This window comes from Opisthocomus hoazin, chromosome 1 (assembly GCF_030867145.1).
Source record: "Opisthocomus hoazin isolate bOpiHoa1 chromosome 1, bOpiHoa1.hap1, whole genome shotgun sequence".
Lineage (NCBI taxonomy): Eukaryota > Metazoa > Chordata > Aves > Opisthocomiformes > Opisthocomidae > Opisthocomus > Opisthocomus hoazin.
The window spans coordinates 142658558-142674077 of NC_134414.1; the positions used below are offsets into that span (position 1 = coordinate 142658558).

Genomic DNA, 15520 nt, shown 5'->3' on the forward strand with positions numbered 1-15520 from the left:
AAACATTGCTATCATTTTTTACCTAAGGAAACAGAAGCATGGAGGAGAGAGTGGCTTCTCCATGCCTATTCATCAGGTCACTGCCACACTGTGAATTTTAATGCGATTCCCATCCAGCATGCTAATAGCACTCAAACATTTGAAAGATCATGATTAGGTTCTAACAAATTAAGAAATTTGCTTAAAAAGATATTTTTAAATTGCATCCTTTAAGGATTACTTTTATTTGCCTTCTAACATGTAAACCTTCAGGGTAAAATCTTGAATCATATTTTCAGTATTTTTCTCTAAAAAGAAGGGAAGTAACCATGGATTAACTTCTTAAAACACGTAATCAATTCTTTTTAAGCAGCCTGAGATAGTTCTATACTCTGATGATTCAGGAGGAGAGCTTTATGAGAACTCTGAATATCCCATAATTATTTTCCTATAAACCAGAGTATGGCATGGAAATTCTTGCATGTGACTTCCCTAGTATGGTAAGTTTCAGCATAAGCTCTATGTTATCTACATTTGCAGAAGCTTTCTTACCCTCAGCAAAAAGTTTAATCTTGATAAGGCTTCTAGAAACATATCAGCTCCTTTGTTGGAAAACTCGTATCTCCCAGCAATGAAGAAAAATAAGGTCTTGTCAAGACTGAAGTCAAGGTGGCTGAAACCAAGTAAACAAACAGACAAGCACAAAGTATTTCTCAAGATATAATCGAACAAAACACAAAACAGCATTTCTGGAGGAATTTATTATCCCAAGAACATAATGAAAATGAGGCTTTTCTGCTATTCTTTAAATTAAGATGACTATTTTAACGTGATAAAATGCATCTTGGGTGAATAATGAAAAAATCAAGACCTTCTGCCTGATGCCACAATCTGCTAAGCAGAGTTAGAACTGATGTCTAAAATTCCTTTACCCTCTGACTGAGAAATCCCAGACAGATAATTGAATAAATTGGTAACATTTCATCACCTCTGTGAAGTACTTGTTAGTCTTCCTGCTTTGGTTCTTGCTGTAAATAGTGTTGGACAACCATTGCTAATTATTGAAAAGTAAAAGCATACCCATAGAAATGACCTCGAATGAACTCTTGGATCCTAGCCTTGTACATGGAATGCAAATTCTGAAACTCATGCATTGCCGAAAATTTCTTAATGTTCAAGCCATTTGGGGTGACAACATCTGGAAAAGCAGAGAAAAGGCAGAGGCAGACATCTTCAGAGCCAGAGAAATCTTTAAGGAAAGAACCAACGTGCTTTGCACTTTTATGGCTGCTGTCCTCAAAGATTCCAAAGCATCTTACAATTAAAATTTGTTCATTTCCAGTATCTTCTAAAATTAAGTAATAAGGACAGACACAGCTTGTTCCAACCAACACTGAAATTCAGTCACTCTTCACCTTTCTGGTAGAGCACAGCAGCAATTTAAAGGCTTGCCCTAAATCTACTTGAAGTAAATGGAAAGAATGCCATTTTCTTTTTTTTGAGTTGGCTTATGAAAGCCATGTATGGAAATGAAAGGGGAGGCCAGTTCCTCAGCAGATGTACTTCATAGTAACACAACTGACTTCAGGAGACTTATACTAATTTATGATTCTTCAAATACAAAGAATCTTCAAAGAAGCAAGAAGGCCTAATTATTAGAGGATTAACTGGTGCCAATTTCATACTTGTTCTCCTGGCAAGTGTCATCAGGTGTCTAGTAACCACAGCCACTAACTGTAATAATTTTAAAAGTTCTATGCATCATCCAAAGGACCTTCAGTAAGATATCATTCCCTACCACATATGGTTCATGCAAACAAAACAGATCCTTTGATCTCAGTGCACATCGTTATCTCCACCCCACACATCAATATTACTGATGGGAGTACAGTCTCTTACTTGCCACCAACAGAGGACTTGAACATTACCTCTGTTGTGGTCTTTCAGTCAAGGATGCCTGACATTCAGGGTTTCTTGTCTCTTGCCCTAAAAGTAAAGTATGTCTAGCGTTAAGCATCTGACCTAATACAAAACTGTCTCCTATTTCTGGAGAGTCTTAGGGAGACATCTTTAAAACATCTATGGCTCCTTTGGCTGATTATATATCAAGATGATCTTAAAATAAGTACAATCATTTCTCCATATGCTGTCCAGTATACTTGCTTGACATTTTTCATGCAAGTGTCACAGCCATTTTTACTGACTTCCTTGAGTTTACAGTCTGCTTCAGCAGTGTATATATTTCCCTCTCAGGTAAGTGATCTCTGATTACTCTGCATCTTGTAAAGTGTTTTGAGACTCTAGGATAAACAGCAGTAGATAAAAATATAACCTTTATTAGTAACCATGCAATACCAAAAAATTCAACAGTTCTTTCTTGAAACACCACATTCCAAACTGAAGACCAGCCTTTATCAAGAGACCTTTATACGTTAAGTACTTCAGATTTGGTTCTTAGTGACAAGAAAACTTGTTTTCTTATCTTCTGCTGCCCAGCACTAGGAGCTGCTCTGAAGTAAGCCCTATGTGGCTTCATATGAGTCAGGGGTCAACTGAGCAGAAATACCCTCCAATTTGGTTTATCTTTACCAACAACATATAGTTTCCTTCCTCTGATCTGGTTCTTGTTCTGCATGGAAGAAATGGCTCATGCAGGACATAGGTTTGAGCCTGCAACCACTTCAAGCTCTTCCCAATAAAGTAAGAATCCTTGAATGGGTATTTCTGGTCAGTTGCCATCCACTCTCTCGCATTTATTTATCAGGGAGTTTTGGACGGTCTCACCCATCATCTGCAGCCTATATATAATGTACTCCCATGTTATTTGATTCAACTGCATCTTCATTTACCCTTTCATCAGGATTTGGGCTCAATCCATCCCTTATTTAAGCCTTTGAGATACAGAACGGATGTGGCGGCCAAAAGTATCCAGTTCCCTATTTCTGCTCAACATAGAACAATATTTTGAATATGTGTGAGGCAATGTGCCCTTGCCCTAGGGAAGAACTGATGAAAGAGAGCTTTGTTCCTATTTAAGTGTTTTGGGTTTTTTGTTGTTTAATGAATTAATGCCATTTTTGTTTTAAAATTGTCCCAAGTAGGTCAAATCAGAGTGATTTGACTTCTGTATTTATAGGAAAGAAACTGGCATTGATTTAAGTAATAATAGCACACTATGGTATTTTGTGTTGATAAGTCACTAAGATTCAGTGTTGATTCATACTTTTCCACAGTTTACTTCTATGATTTTGATCAAATATATATAGATATGAAGTCTAGATCTGGATCTTAACTGATACCTAAGCCTTTAGGAATTTTGATTCAAAGTCTTCTCTGCTGCTAATGAGAAATATGTTTCATACCTGAATGAAAAAATCAAAAATCCCATATCAGTTTTCAAATCATGGGAATATAACTTAGAATCTTGCATGATATGTCAAAGAGAACAGGTTCAACATTAGATACTCAAGCTTTTGACAAATATGGTTTGATAAATTATTGATCAAATAACAACAGCAGCAAGTGAAATCAGTGTAATGCAAGCAGTCATTCTGCCAGATTTAGACTGCCAAACCAGCCTCTGTCCTGCTGAAAAAGCTCTCTGTGCAATCATATCTACTGAATTTTAAAGGGGCTTTTCCAAGTGACAGGATTTATAATTTAAATTATAATCCTAGTTCAACGTTAATGAGAAGCATCGGAGACTGCTCTACTTACCACATTTCCTCAGTTATTTTCAGTTAACAACTTTGTTACAAAGTTTACCTCTCAATAAATTCAAATGCAAATAAAAGCTAAATGTGCACACTCTGCATCCCCCTTCTAAAATTTTATTTTTAAAGTGGATCAAGAAGTATACAAATTCTTTCAGTATTCATGTTCCTTTGCAGAATTCAAGCTTAATGATCTACTGAAGGATTGCTGACCTTTCTGAAAAGCCAATGCCTACACTGATTTCACAGCTTCAGAGAGAATAAATAGTATGAGAATAGACTCCTACACAGTTTATTTGTGGTCTAAGATTCAAATAAACTACTAAAGTACTTATTCTTATCAGAACATATTTTCCACTTATAATTGTCTCCTAGGAATTGGGATATCAATTCCTATTGAATTTCTTTCTAGCTCTGTCAACATGAAGCATGATATGTGTCAACTATTTTTTAACCCAAACATTCAATATATTCACTTGGTTTCTTCAGAGTTGCAAGAATAATCAAAAAAAAGCTCAGGCTTGTGAATCTCTATGCATGGAATCCTCTTCAGCTTCAACTGATATTCCATCTGTGAACATGACTTTATTCAGACTCCATGCATAGAACACAATAAGGTTTGTTGGTAAGTTCCATATTTTATTAGACTAATACAAAGAGGAAAATCAGACAAGCTGTTGGGCACATATCTTGATTATTTTCTCAAAGTGTACTGGTTGGTCTATTAGAAAAAATCACATCTATCTATGAAACTTTTCCTGTTTAGGTCCTAAGATCATGATGGCCACAACCACACTGCTACTCCTAGCTGTGAGAGATACAGGGAAATGAACTGTATTGATTTACAGTTTGGTTTTTGCCTTCTCATCTCCTTCAATACTAGTAAAGAAAAACAGCATTAGCACTGGAAAACAAAACTCATCTAACATTCTGGTTTGCATATGAAACTTTTTGCTGCATTTCTAAAAGAATCTATCGCTCATGTCCAGCAAAGCAACAAACCTCACACTGTAAAAGCTGGTGAAATGTATTACAAAGGTTCCAGCTTCTGCTTTCATCAGTTGATCTGAATATATTACCATCACTAGAAACCCTGCTATAGACAAAACTCCTGAAGCTGAGGTGTCCTTGCAAAGAAAGCCTAACATCCATGGAGTTATATGAATGCTCTCCTGAAATGGTACTGAAAGCAGTTATTAAACTGTGCTGCAATTCATTTCTTCTGGATTACATACGCCACTAGAATGTGTTTCAAGTGACATTATCTGCACTTTTCTTTCGAAAATTGGTTATCCTCTGTAGTGTAGCCAGACATACCTATGCATATGTCCTTGCTCTTCATGTTTGTATACCTGTCTCCATTATTTTCATTCATTCTGAGGATATGTAGGTACTCGGAGGAAATATAATAAGAACACAATTCAGGTCTTACCAGGGTTTCTTTTAAGCATATGTTCTGCTTCTATAGCTGTTATCTGTGAGACTGTGGTGAACACATGGGCACAATGTACAGATGCCCGTTCCATACAGTACCGATGGTAAATCTGTCTCTCTCCTGCTTCCTTGTCAATGTCAAACTGTTAAATAATAAAACAAACAAAAAAGACACCTGCGTGATATGCTCATCAGACTTCTTACCACAAAGAAGGTCTCTTGTGTTAAGCTTGACTTCCCCAGGGAATAAGAATCATGTGACTATGCTGTTGGTTTGTCTTTCTGTTTTTTTGAAACACTTCTCAACTTCAGAGAGTTTGATGGAGCAAAAGAGGTCTCAGTTCCTGCATGTTTGTGAAAAAAAATTGCATCTCTGCAATGGAGGGAGATCTAGATTAATGATCCCATGAGAGGTAAGGATCGGTGCTACTTGGCAACATGTCATGCTGCAACTTGCCTGGGCTTGTTGCAAAATTTGGGCGAGCAGGGAAGTTGCTGTTAACTGAAGGCATAGGGGATAGAAGAAAAAAGGAATGGGGAAGAGAACCTAGGGGCTGGGTAGAAAGGTGGGAATCATGGGTAGGCAAGAGATAAATGGAGCTGTGCTAGAAAGGTAGGATGTAAGAATTCAGTTACAAATCCCAAGGGAACAAAGAAAACAGAAAATGAGATATTTTCTGATACTCAGAGACGTTCTTCCTCAAACTCCACCACCAATATTTGCTTCTGCTTTTACTTCAGTTTGAACTCCATTAATTTCTTGAGGCAGATGTAAGTCAAACTGCTAGACAAAACCATCCTAAATAACAAAGTATTTCTAAATCACCTTTAAACCTTGCAGCTACCCCTTTTTTAACTGAGATTATGTTATCCTGATCAGAACAAAATGCTCAATACCTACTGAGCCCATGCTTAAAGGTTAGAATGTTCAGTAATGATGCCTGCTGCAAAATCGCTACAATGTAGTCTAAAAAAGATTAATGCTAATGGGTGTCAATGATCACAATTAAATTACAATCTTCTTAGTCTTACATGATGTTTCGCTTCTGCGAAAAGAAGTGTTGACCTCCTAAGGTCCACATCACAGGCACCTAATAGACTGTGAGTTACATGGAGAGTGACCATGACTCTCAATGAGCTCTGTCACTATCCCTGCCTAATGCTAGGTCCACAGTCTGATTTTGATTGCATTTGACTCTGTAGCTTCATTGACCATAATAGATTTAACCATTATCATAGGCTAGGCAAACAGCACTTTCTATATTTAGGACTATCTAAACTTTGCTATCACTAGCTGCTTTTAGTGCTTTAGAACAGAGCCAGAAGTAAAGCTATTTAGACTGTGACTTTTCATGCTGAGTATTTGCTTAACATTGGTATAGAACATATTTTTTAAAAATTCAGCAAATGTGAACCATTTAAGGGAACAAGATTTAAGCAAATGATTTTTTATTTTTACTTAGATAGGTATAGATATAGATGTAGATATAGATATCTTACAACTGATTCGCTAAGAAACTTTAGTGCTCCACTGAGCGCTCTAATTTTGCGGTGGTGCTGCACTGCTGGTGCGAAAGTGGCTTCTGCTATATTAGTTGAAAATGCCACCTTAATATGAGCAAAAAAGGAGACTTGAAAAATCTAAACTGAAAAGTTCTAGAGAAACTAGATGCTTTCTTTTAGTATTGATGATCCTACATGACAAGAGTTTCTAGGCTTGCCAAAGAGATTTTTATAACAGCTAAAATATGCTTTACCACATAATATGCTATACATTATGATACTATTTTTCAGTTGTATCATCATACATCATATTTTCCGCATTCACCATGACAATTTTGGTGCATGAAATACAGCCATGTCACAGAAGATCTTTTCCCTAGAACATACATCTGATTTGTCTCAGAAGTTGAATGGCAGAAAAAGCACAGGGCAGGAGGGTAGAGGAAGAGAAAAACAAAGGTGAATTAATTTGACTCCTTAGAGTGCCACAGATCTTTAGCATGATGCTTTGCTTACCCTAAACCAAATCTTTCACATGCAGTTCTTAACTGTGCCTTCCTCCTTTTCTGGGGGACTACCTTGATATCTTTAAGTCTGATCGGTTGAAGTGTTAAGCGTTCACATCTATATCTGAAATCCACTGGACCTATGCTCTGAGCTTATAAAGTACTTGGTACAGTTAACTCCAGTAAAAGCTTCCCTAAGAAAATGTGGATGATGTAGCTACCTCCCCTCATACGACGGGTGGTAAACTAATTAATGTTTCTGGAGCATTCAGATACCATTGATGAATGATGCAAACAGCTCTTAAAGAGAATCACAGAAATGATCTCCAGAGCAGATATCTAAATTACACATCGCAAACAAGGTAGGAAGCTGCCTATGGAACAATAACAAAACCAAAAATTATTATGATTGTTCAACCATTCTGTGTACCAAAGATAAAAAATGGGACAGTTCTTTAGCATGCTGGGCAAACACACAAATAGGATGGGGTACCACTGCACAGTCAAAACAATGCAAGTTTTTTCAAATACATCTGACTTTGCTACCAATTTAAAAATTATTTTTAGTACAACTAGCTGGCCAAACTTTACAAGATTTTTGTTCTCTTTTCTCTTTCTCACCAAGAATGGGGTTTTTTACAACATGTTGTTAAGAACTAAATTTGGGACATATTCACTAACTGTAGATACACATTCCCTCCAACACCACTAGAAGAAAGGTTCATAAAAGGATTGTTCAAAGCACTATGGCTTATTTCTTGTTCGTTTTTATTTCTTTGATTGCATGCAAGCATTTAACACATACACCTTCACGTTTATTTCTTCATTGCTATTCATTTTTTCATCTTCTGGAAATGGGAAATATTTTATTTTGCATATGCTTACATGACTTTTGGCACATTTTTTCAAAAGTACGCAATTCCATGAGCAAGTATAAACTGAGGTCACAGAGTTCTCGCGTTTCATTTACTCTCACTCTCTAACCAGTTTCCTCCACTGATTGGTAAAGAAATTTCTTCACCTTTGATTTCACTCATAGTGTGGAGTAAGAAACTTCATTGTGCACCTCTGAACAGGTTAGACAAGCAACTTCAGACAACAAGTCTTAGACAAGTTGAAGGGCAGGTTAAATGTAACTTAATTGATGAGACAGTGCAGGAGACAAATATAGTCCACACAGTACTGTGCAAAGACAGCTGAGCTTGCTGTGACGGTATTAGCTCCAGAATTAGAGGCAACTTGGGGCATGGCACTGTACTGAGCCAACACGCTGAAATGAAGCAGAACACCAATGCAGCTAGTTTGCTCTTCACCCCCAAACCAATGTTTCTCCTCAGCAATCCACTCTTCTGTCTGAATGCTTGTCTGCCCTAGCTCAGGCACCTGTGAACTATGTGCCACAGCATTCATGTTCAGCAAGGGCAAAGCAAAGTATCTGTGAAGTGCATCATGCTTACTTCTGTTTGCCGTTATCAGCAAACCGCAACACTAGCAAAGACACAAACGAAAGCTGCATCAAGAGAAAAACAGACCTAACCCAGATTAACTGTTTATAGAATCATTTAGGTTGGAAAATACCCTAAGGATCATAGAGTCCAACCACTTCTTCCCTCAGTGGCTTTTAAAGAATAATGACTTCAATATCCACTTCCCTGTAAATAAGCCACTGCTCCCCGCAATGACCCCCTCCTACTCTGACTGTTAGAAACCACGCAGGTTATTAGAATCTACATGATGGCAAGGATGAGAGGGGAAAACGCCTCACTTACAAGGCCACTCTAAATTCAAACCAAAATAGGAAGATATTCCACAGGCAGAATGCTTTGGAGTAAAACTTGCATTTGCTGGAATGCAATTCTGAGGAAAAATTTCAGTTAATTTCTGTCCTTTCTACGGATCCATGTGACAAGCATAATATTTCATTCACATCTTAAAATTTAGCATGTTAGAGGGCACAGTGGGTAATCACTGAACCTCCCAGCATGACATTCTTGTTAAGATAGCAAAGATGATCTTTAAATGCAAAAAGAGAAGATATGGGATACTGGCATTATCTTTCTCTTGGAAACAGCAAACAGTCACTGAAGTAATTAAAAAAAAAATCAAAATCAAACATTCCTACTCCAAAATGATAAAGACAAATTGCAAAGGATTTACAAAAACACAAGAAGAATGATTTGAAAGTGGAGAAGGAGGAAAGACTATACTAGTTATTTAAATACTTTTCTCAAAGACAGATAAATTATTTTTCACAGTCTGCATACAATCTCTAGATACTGATACCAGACTATGCTCTCATAAAGAAAAACAAAAGTATGATGAAAGCCAACGGAAGTTAAACCAAGACAAATTCAAAGTGGAATTAAAATACATAGTTTTGATAATTAATAACTTTGTGACACCTTTGCACAAATAAAATAGATTCCCCCCACCACTTGAACCTTACTTCAAGAGTGGATAATGTTTTTGTAAGTAGCTTCCATCTAAAATAAGAGGTATAGGTTTGATGCATGAATTTTTAACTAAGGATTTTAGGCAGAGAATGAAATGATATCTTCTGGTCTTTAAAATTGGTGGCACGGTCATTCACAGCATGATTCTCCAGTGGAATCAGGAACAGTCGGAGATAGGCCCGAAGTTAAATTCCTTACCTACCAAAAGGTAGAATGTAAAGATCTTCACTGCTAGCTCACTGGTTGCCATTGTATGAATTATGTAACTGACTGTTATTTCGTGCAAATAGAACTTTCATTCTGGTATAGCTCTGCCATGCCAAATAAGACTGAAATTTACACTTCCTGGCTTAAGTCAGATTTCCATTAGCTGCTCTCCTAACAAAGCGGATCAGCTTTGCATAACAGTGAGCTCAGTGAGAGCTGTGACAGTACTGCACAAAGTGGAACAAGAGCTTGTGCTCCTATATTGTCAGCATAAAAGCTCTGGATTATTCATTTTCATGGGATTTTTAGTACTTTTCCTTTTAGACCTCCTGCGGTAGAATTCTGCACCACTCTGCAAACTAGATTCAGCTGCACTTGTATGAGCCAAATGTAAAATGTTGCCAAGTGTTACACATTGGCAGGGCAACCTTACATAAGGAAAAATGCAATTAAGAATAAGATTAATTTTTTGTTTTTCTCTTGAGAGCACTTTTTCTATCATAACTCAAGGTGATTTTTTTAGTAAGAAGTACCAGAGGCTGAAGCCTACAAACTTTTCCATTATGCCAGGCCAGTGGTCCACAAAACCATTTCAGATGGTGACCTCTCAGATCAAATTCCAGGTTAGATCATTTGCCAAAAAGACTGTCCCCAACACAGCTGTCTATTCATCTATGAATTAGCCTGGATCATCGGTGTCTCTCAGTTAATTTATGAAAGGTGTTGGTCTATTTATAACCCCAGAAGGGTGAAATGTGACCAAAAAAACCACTGACCAACAAAGAAAAAAAAAACCTCTAAATAAGTCAGTCCCCTGAAACTATGGGGAAAGCAATAAAAAGTTTATATTCTTGATCTTCAGCTGAGAAATCAGTTCCTCCTGAAGACAAAAAGGATCCACAGGCCCAGAACTTTTTTTCACAGAACTTCCTACATTCTGGATTAGCTTTTTTGGTTCAGTTTATCTTAGCAACAAACACACCCTTACTTTCACCAGTGTAAAAGCTACATTGGACATAGGGACAATGGGAAAAAATACATTGCTGGTTGTACTATTTAGATCTGCAAAACTTCTTAAGCATAGTTAAATCTATGATAATACCTCTGCTGGGAATTAAACTCATAACATACCCTACTTGTTATTGAAATTAGGAAGTGTTGACTTTGGAAGAGTTCAGGCCAGTCACCTGTAGGTAGGGTTAGTAGTCGCTGACCCAGAAGTTTACCCAGGGTTTTTCAGATGCTTAAAAGTAAATAAAAATATCACACACTACCAGTTACCAAGCAAGTCACCTTCCGTTTTGTTTTGTTCTTTGTGTTTTCCCTCCCTTCCTTCCTCCAGAAGAGAGTGATTTAAATATCAATCTAGGAACTAAAACATACACTGAATAGCTGTTATATGGTTATTGCCTCAGGGTTCCTTAGCTCAGACATAGCCCATCTGTTTGTTACATGCTGCTGAGGACACAAGTGTTAATTCTAGTGTTCACTATGCTGCTGTGCACACTATCAAGGCTTTAGCACCCAGGTTTCCACTGGAGAAGAGGCAGCTAAATCTCTCCCAGTCCAGATGCACTAAGTTAAGACTGTAAGAATATAAGAATCGTATAATATCCTACATTAATGTTGTACAAGAACCAGGACTCTGTATCTGATTGAGGCAAAGAGCAAACGGGCCAGGAGTCAGACTTTACAGCCGTTACGACCCTTCTATTTTCCAGAAACCTACAGCTCTAATGTAATAGGTTGACTAGGTTTTCTGTCCCTCAGAAAATGTCCTGTAACAGCTTGCAGGCTGACATGCCCTCATGAAAAAAAGAGTTTTGGCAGCCTACAGGTCCAGCCTCTACATGACTTATGGATTCCATAAAGAATCAAGAATCATAGTGTGGCAACCCTTCACTAAGTCATTCTTAACTTTTCCCCAAAAGACTAGTAAGGCTGAAGGTCAAGTTTTCACAGATCCAGCATTTGTGAGGGCTATCAGAAGACCACATGGAGCCTTCCCTTCCAGATTTATCACCTGACAGGGGCTGGTGACTTCACAGAACCACAGAATGGTAGGGGTTGGAAGGGACCTCTGTGGGTCATCTAGTCCCACCGCCCCTGCCGAAGCAGGGTCATCTACAGCAGGCTGCACAGGACCGCGTCTAGGCGGGTCTTGAGCTCTTTGTGCATAGAAGTGCTACAGAAAATGTCAGCCACCCTTGCACTGCAGAGCCGTTTGCCTGATCATCGATATTGATGTCCACTCCAAATAGTTTGGGACTTGGGCAAAAGTCTTCCCTGGTCTAAAGCTATTGACCTCAGTGCCTCACTTCAGAGCATACACTTGTACCTTCTATACTTGTGCCAATTGGCACCTATTGAGCTTTGCTAGGAAGGTTAATTAAAGTGGTATTTTCCACTGTGGAATCCAGAGACACAAAGAAAATCTCGGTCATACTTTGTATTTTTAACAGAGATCTTTCAATTCATATGTTCTAGTCCTACTTATCAAGAGGGGTGGTTTAACACTGAAGTGGAAGAGTGCTGCACTGTGTGGGCATGTGCACATGCATGCGTGCATGTGTGTGTGCAGAGAAGGCAGGGCTGGTGGACAGTGGAGACAAACCAACGCTCTTCAACACAGCGTCAGCACTAACAGGAAATATTACGCTGAGGAGCAACACACTGGTCACACACACCCAAGGCACTGTGAAAACAGAGAGAGAAATGACTATGAAGATGCCAGGTAATCAGTCATCAAACAATTGTGTCTTGGTTTCGCCTGTGAATCCCATTGTTAAACCCTTTGACACTGCAAAAAAGTACTTGGCCCCAAACGGCTGAGTAGAGCTTTCTCTAGCAGGCGTTCCAAGCCAGCTTTTTGTGGACTGTGTTGGGGACTAGAAAAGGGAACATGAGGTTTCCTCTTATCTCAATAGGAGCTGTGTATGTCTGATTGTCTCTAAGCACAACTGAGCCATCTCTTTCTTTTTGCATTGCAACCATTTTTCTGTGATACCTGATACAGCACATACTAGAGTTGCATCTTTCCTACCCATCTCAGCTGCTGTCCTTAAAGCTGATGGAAATGGTGTTCTAACCACAAAATGCCTACCAAAGTGAGAACTTATTGTCAATTATTATTATGCTTTAAAGGAAGAAAATTATGCAATAGCACTGAAACATGAAAACCAGGTCTTCTATATTGGAGTGGGAGGGGATGACACAGCCTAAAAATACATTGTCTCATCCAAAGATTAAACGTTAGGAAGCCGTGAAGAATCTCCTCCACTGGACAAATTTCTTGTTTGACCTTATTAATATACTACTAGAAGACAGCAACAAGAATAGCCTCTGAAAACTTAGTTATTTATATCATTTAATTAGTGTACTCCAGATCAACCTCTCATGTTTCTCATCTGACTTTTGGGCCAGGTTGACATTTTTACAGCCAAAGGAGCCCTTATTAAGATATCTGACCACTTACTAAAAGTTAATTTTGTCAGGAAGAGCTTTAGCACACTCTAAGTATGTTAAATAGTAGTATAACAGCTTGGCATCATTTCCTCTATTAGCACCTTTAAATGCCAGTCTCTCCACAGAAGACATAAAGCATTAAGGTCTAGAAATCCACAAGTTTCCTCCCTTAAATATTATTTACAGCAGTTTATAATAACATATTAAACTGATACATATATTTCATTCTATATATTTTTAGAATAAAATCTGAATAGAAATTTCTGTATTTATGATGTAGCTGATAGTTACCAATGGGACCTGTGAAGCTTTGCAGAAGGATGGACAGTATCTTATCACATGAAGTTGGCCATGTCATGAGTGAACAGTAAAAATTATATCAATACTGTGAATAGATCATAAATATATTAAAATCTTTAAACCTGCTCAGATGTAATATCATTACTTTTGAGTACACAGACAAGGTGGAGGACCCCAAAGTTATCACAAAGGGAAAAGTTTCCCAGACTAGTTGTAGCTCACCAAGAAAATCAGAATATAAAATAAACCAAATTTTTTTTAGAATTTCCTTTAGAAAAGGAAGGCAAGGCTCTGACATAGTATTTTTACCATGTCTGAAAACAATCAGCTTTCTCTTTGTTTAACTCTAATTTCTCATTTTAAATGTCACTTCCCCCTTCCCCCCCCTTTTTTTCCCCTTTTTTTTCTTTCTTTACTATGGCTTCCTTACTAATAAATAATGCATTAGAATGCAAGGCTGAATGAATAAACTTACTGCTGAAAAGTCCCCATTTTATCAAATGTTAACCCTGAAACTGCACTGGTTTAGTTTTTTCAATCCGTCCAGAGAAAAATAATTCATGTGACTTTAAAGCTACATTTTGCATATATACACGTAAGGAGAATATGAGGGAGTAGGAATGGCTAGACTCCTGAGACTTGGGTCTGACAGCATGACTGGGTTATTCATGCTGCCTCATTAATGCGCCTAACAAATTTATCTAATTTAGGAGCCTAGCTTTCCTAGGTGATAGATAGAGACAGATCTGTCAGATGGTAATTTGAGGATGTGTGCCTTACACGGACTGTGAAGAGGCCAGTGTAATTCCACTGATGATACAGGGAGCCTAGGAAGAGATGATACAGGGAGCCTAGGAAGAGTAACTACCTATGTTAGTTACCTCATATCGGGCAGAGAGAACTCCCCCTAACACTTCCATGCTGCGACATTTATGCATATGAGTAAACACGTAGAGACAGTCTTTTATTCTTAGCATATTCAGTAGATTCAACGTTTGTCTTTAACAAAAAAAAAAAAAAGAGGAGTAAGGTGAATGACTGTTACTCTTGGAGTACAAGGGAATGGCAATCTATTCTGTGCTTCTGAATAAGGCCAGTGGCACACTATTGCTTGGGCCTTGTCTTTGGAAGACACTGTTCCACAGTGTGTCAAATTTCAAACAGCCAACGGAAAATTGCCGAATAATTTTCGTCATTGATTTTAGCCAAGGAAATGCATAGACAGTGAACAGGGCACTTGTTTTAGCCTTTCAGCTACCTCTACCCTCCCTCAGCTCAGTTTGTGTGTAACCATATTAGAAATCTCAGATCATGTAACGTACCTCTGCTGAAGGCAGTACTAAAGACATCTGGGTCCTTGAAATGTTGGTTTCTGTTATGCTTTGAGTGGAAAGAGAACAATGAAACCCAAAACCACTAGATAGTTTACAAAAATTTCAAGAAAAACACGTGGGTCTTTTGAACTCAGAAAATGCTTCCTACACTTGCCAGTTACAAACTAAACTAACTTCAAAGGCTAAGACTAACTTGCAAGGCTTGAAAGTAGCAGGTCTTATTATGACTTGCAAGAATTAAGAAGTAGGCTGGGGAAAGAAAAAACACATTTAATGGAATTCCAGGGTAATTTCATCAAGAGGAGGGATATTTGCTATTTTTTCTACTGCCTTTCATTAAGAGTGCTGTGAGGCTGCACCTAAAGTGTTAGATGATGACTACAGCTGAACAGGTTTTACATTCACTGGTTACTCATGCTGCTAACAGTAACTCCGAAACCACAGCAATCAACACAAGCAATGGATGCCTTTCATGAACACAAAAGGGAAGATTCTCGAGGATATTTGACTTGCAGTGCAGTCTGGGCCCATAACTCTCCTCTTGCTTTTGAAAAATCATAGAATCATAGAATCACAGAATGGTAAGGGTTGGAAGGGACCTCAAAGATCATCTGGTTCCAACCCCT

The 15520-nt window shown here is 38.1% G+C and overlaps 1 protein-coding gene across 4 annotated transcripts in view; it reads right to left on the bottom strand.

The window, feature by feature from the left end:
- The window catches only part of GYS2 (glycogen synthase 2), a 62946-nt gene that overhangs the window by 16392 nt on the left and 31034 nt on the right, over nucleotides 1–15520 (bottom strand). For all 4 annotated transcript variants that reach the window (XM_075439583.1, XM_075439576.1, XM_075439567.1 and 1 more), the window contains 3 exons: nucleotides 5125–5269; nucleotides 1060–1177; nucleotides 532–652 (listed from right to left, as the gene is read on the bottom strand). In XM_075439583.1, the coding sequence (XP_075295698.1) occupies nucleotides 532–652; nucleotides 1060–1177; nucleotides 5125–5269 (384 nt within the window). The remainder of the gene's footprint in view (nucleotides 1–531; nucleotides 653–1059; nucleotides 1178–5124; nucleotides 5270–15520) is intronic.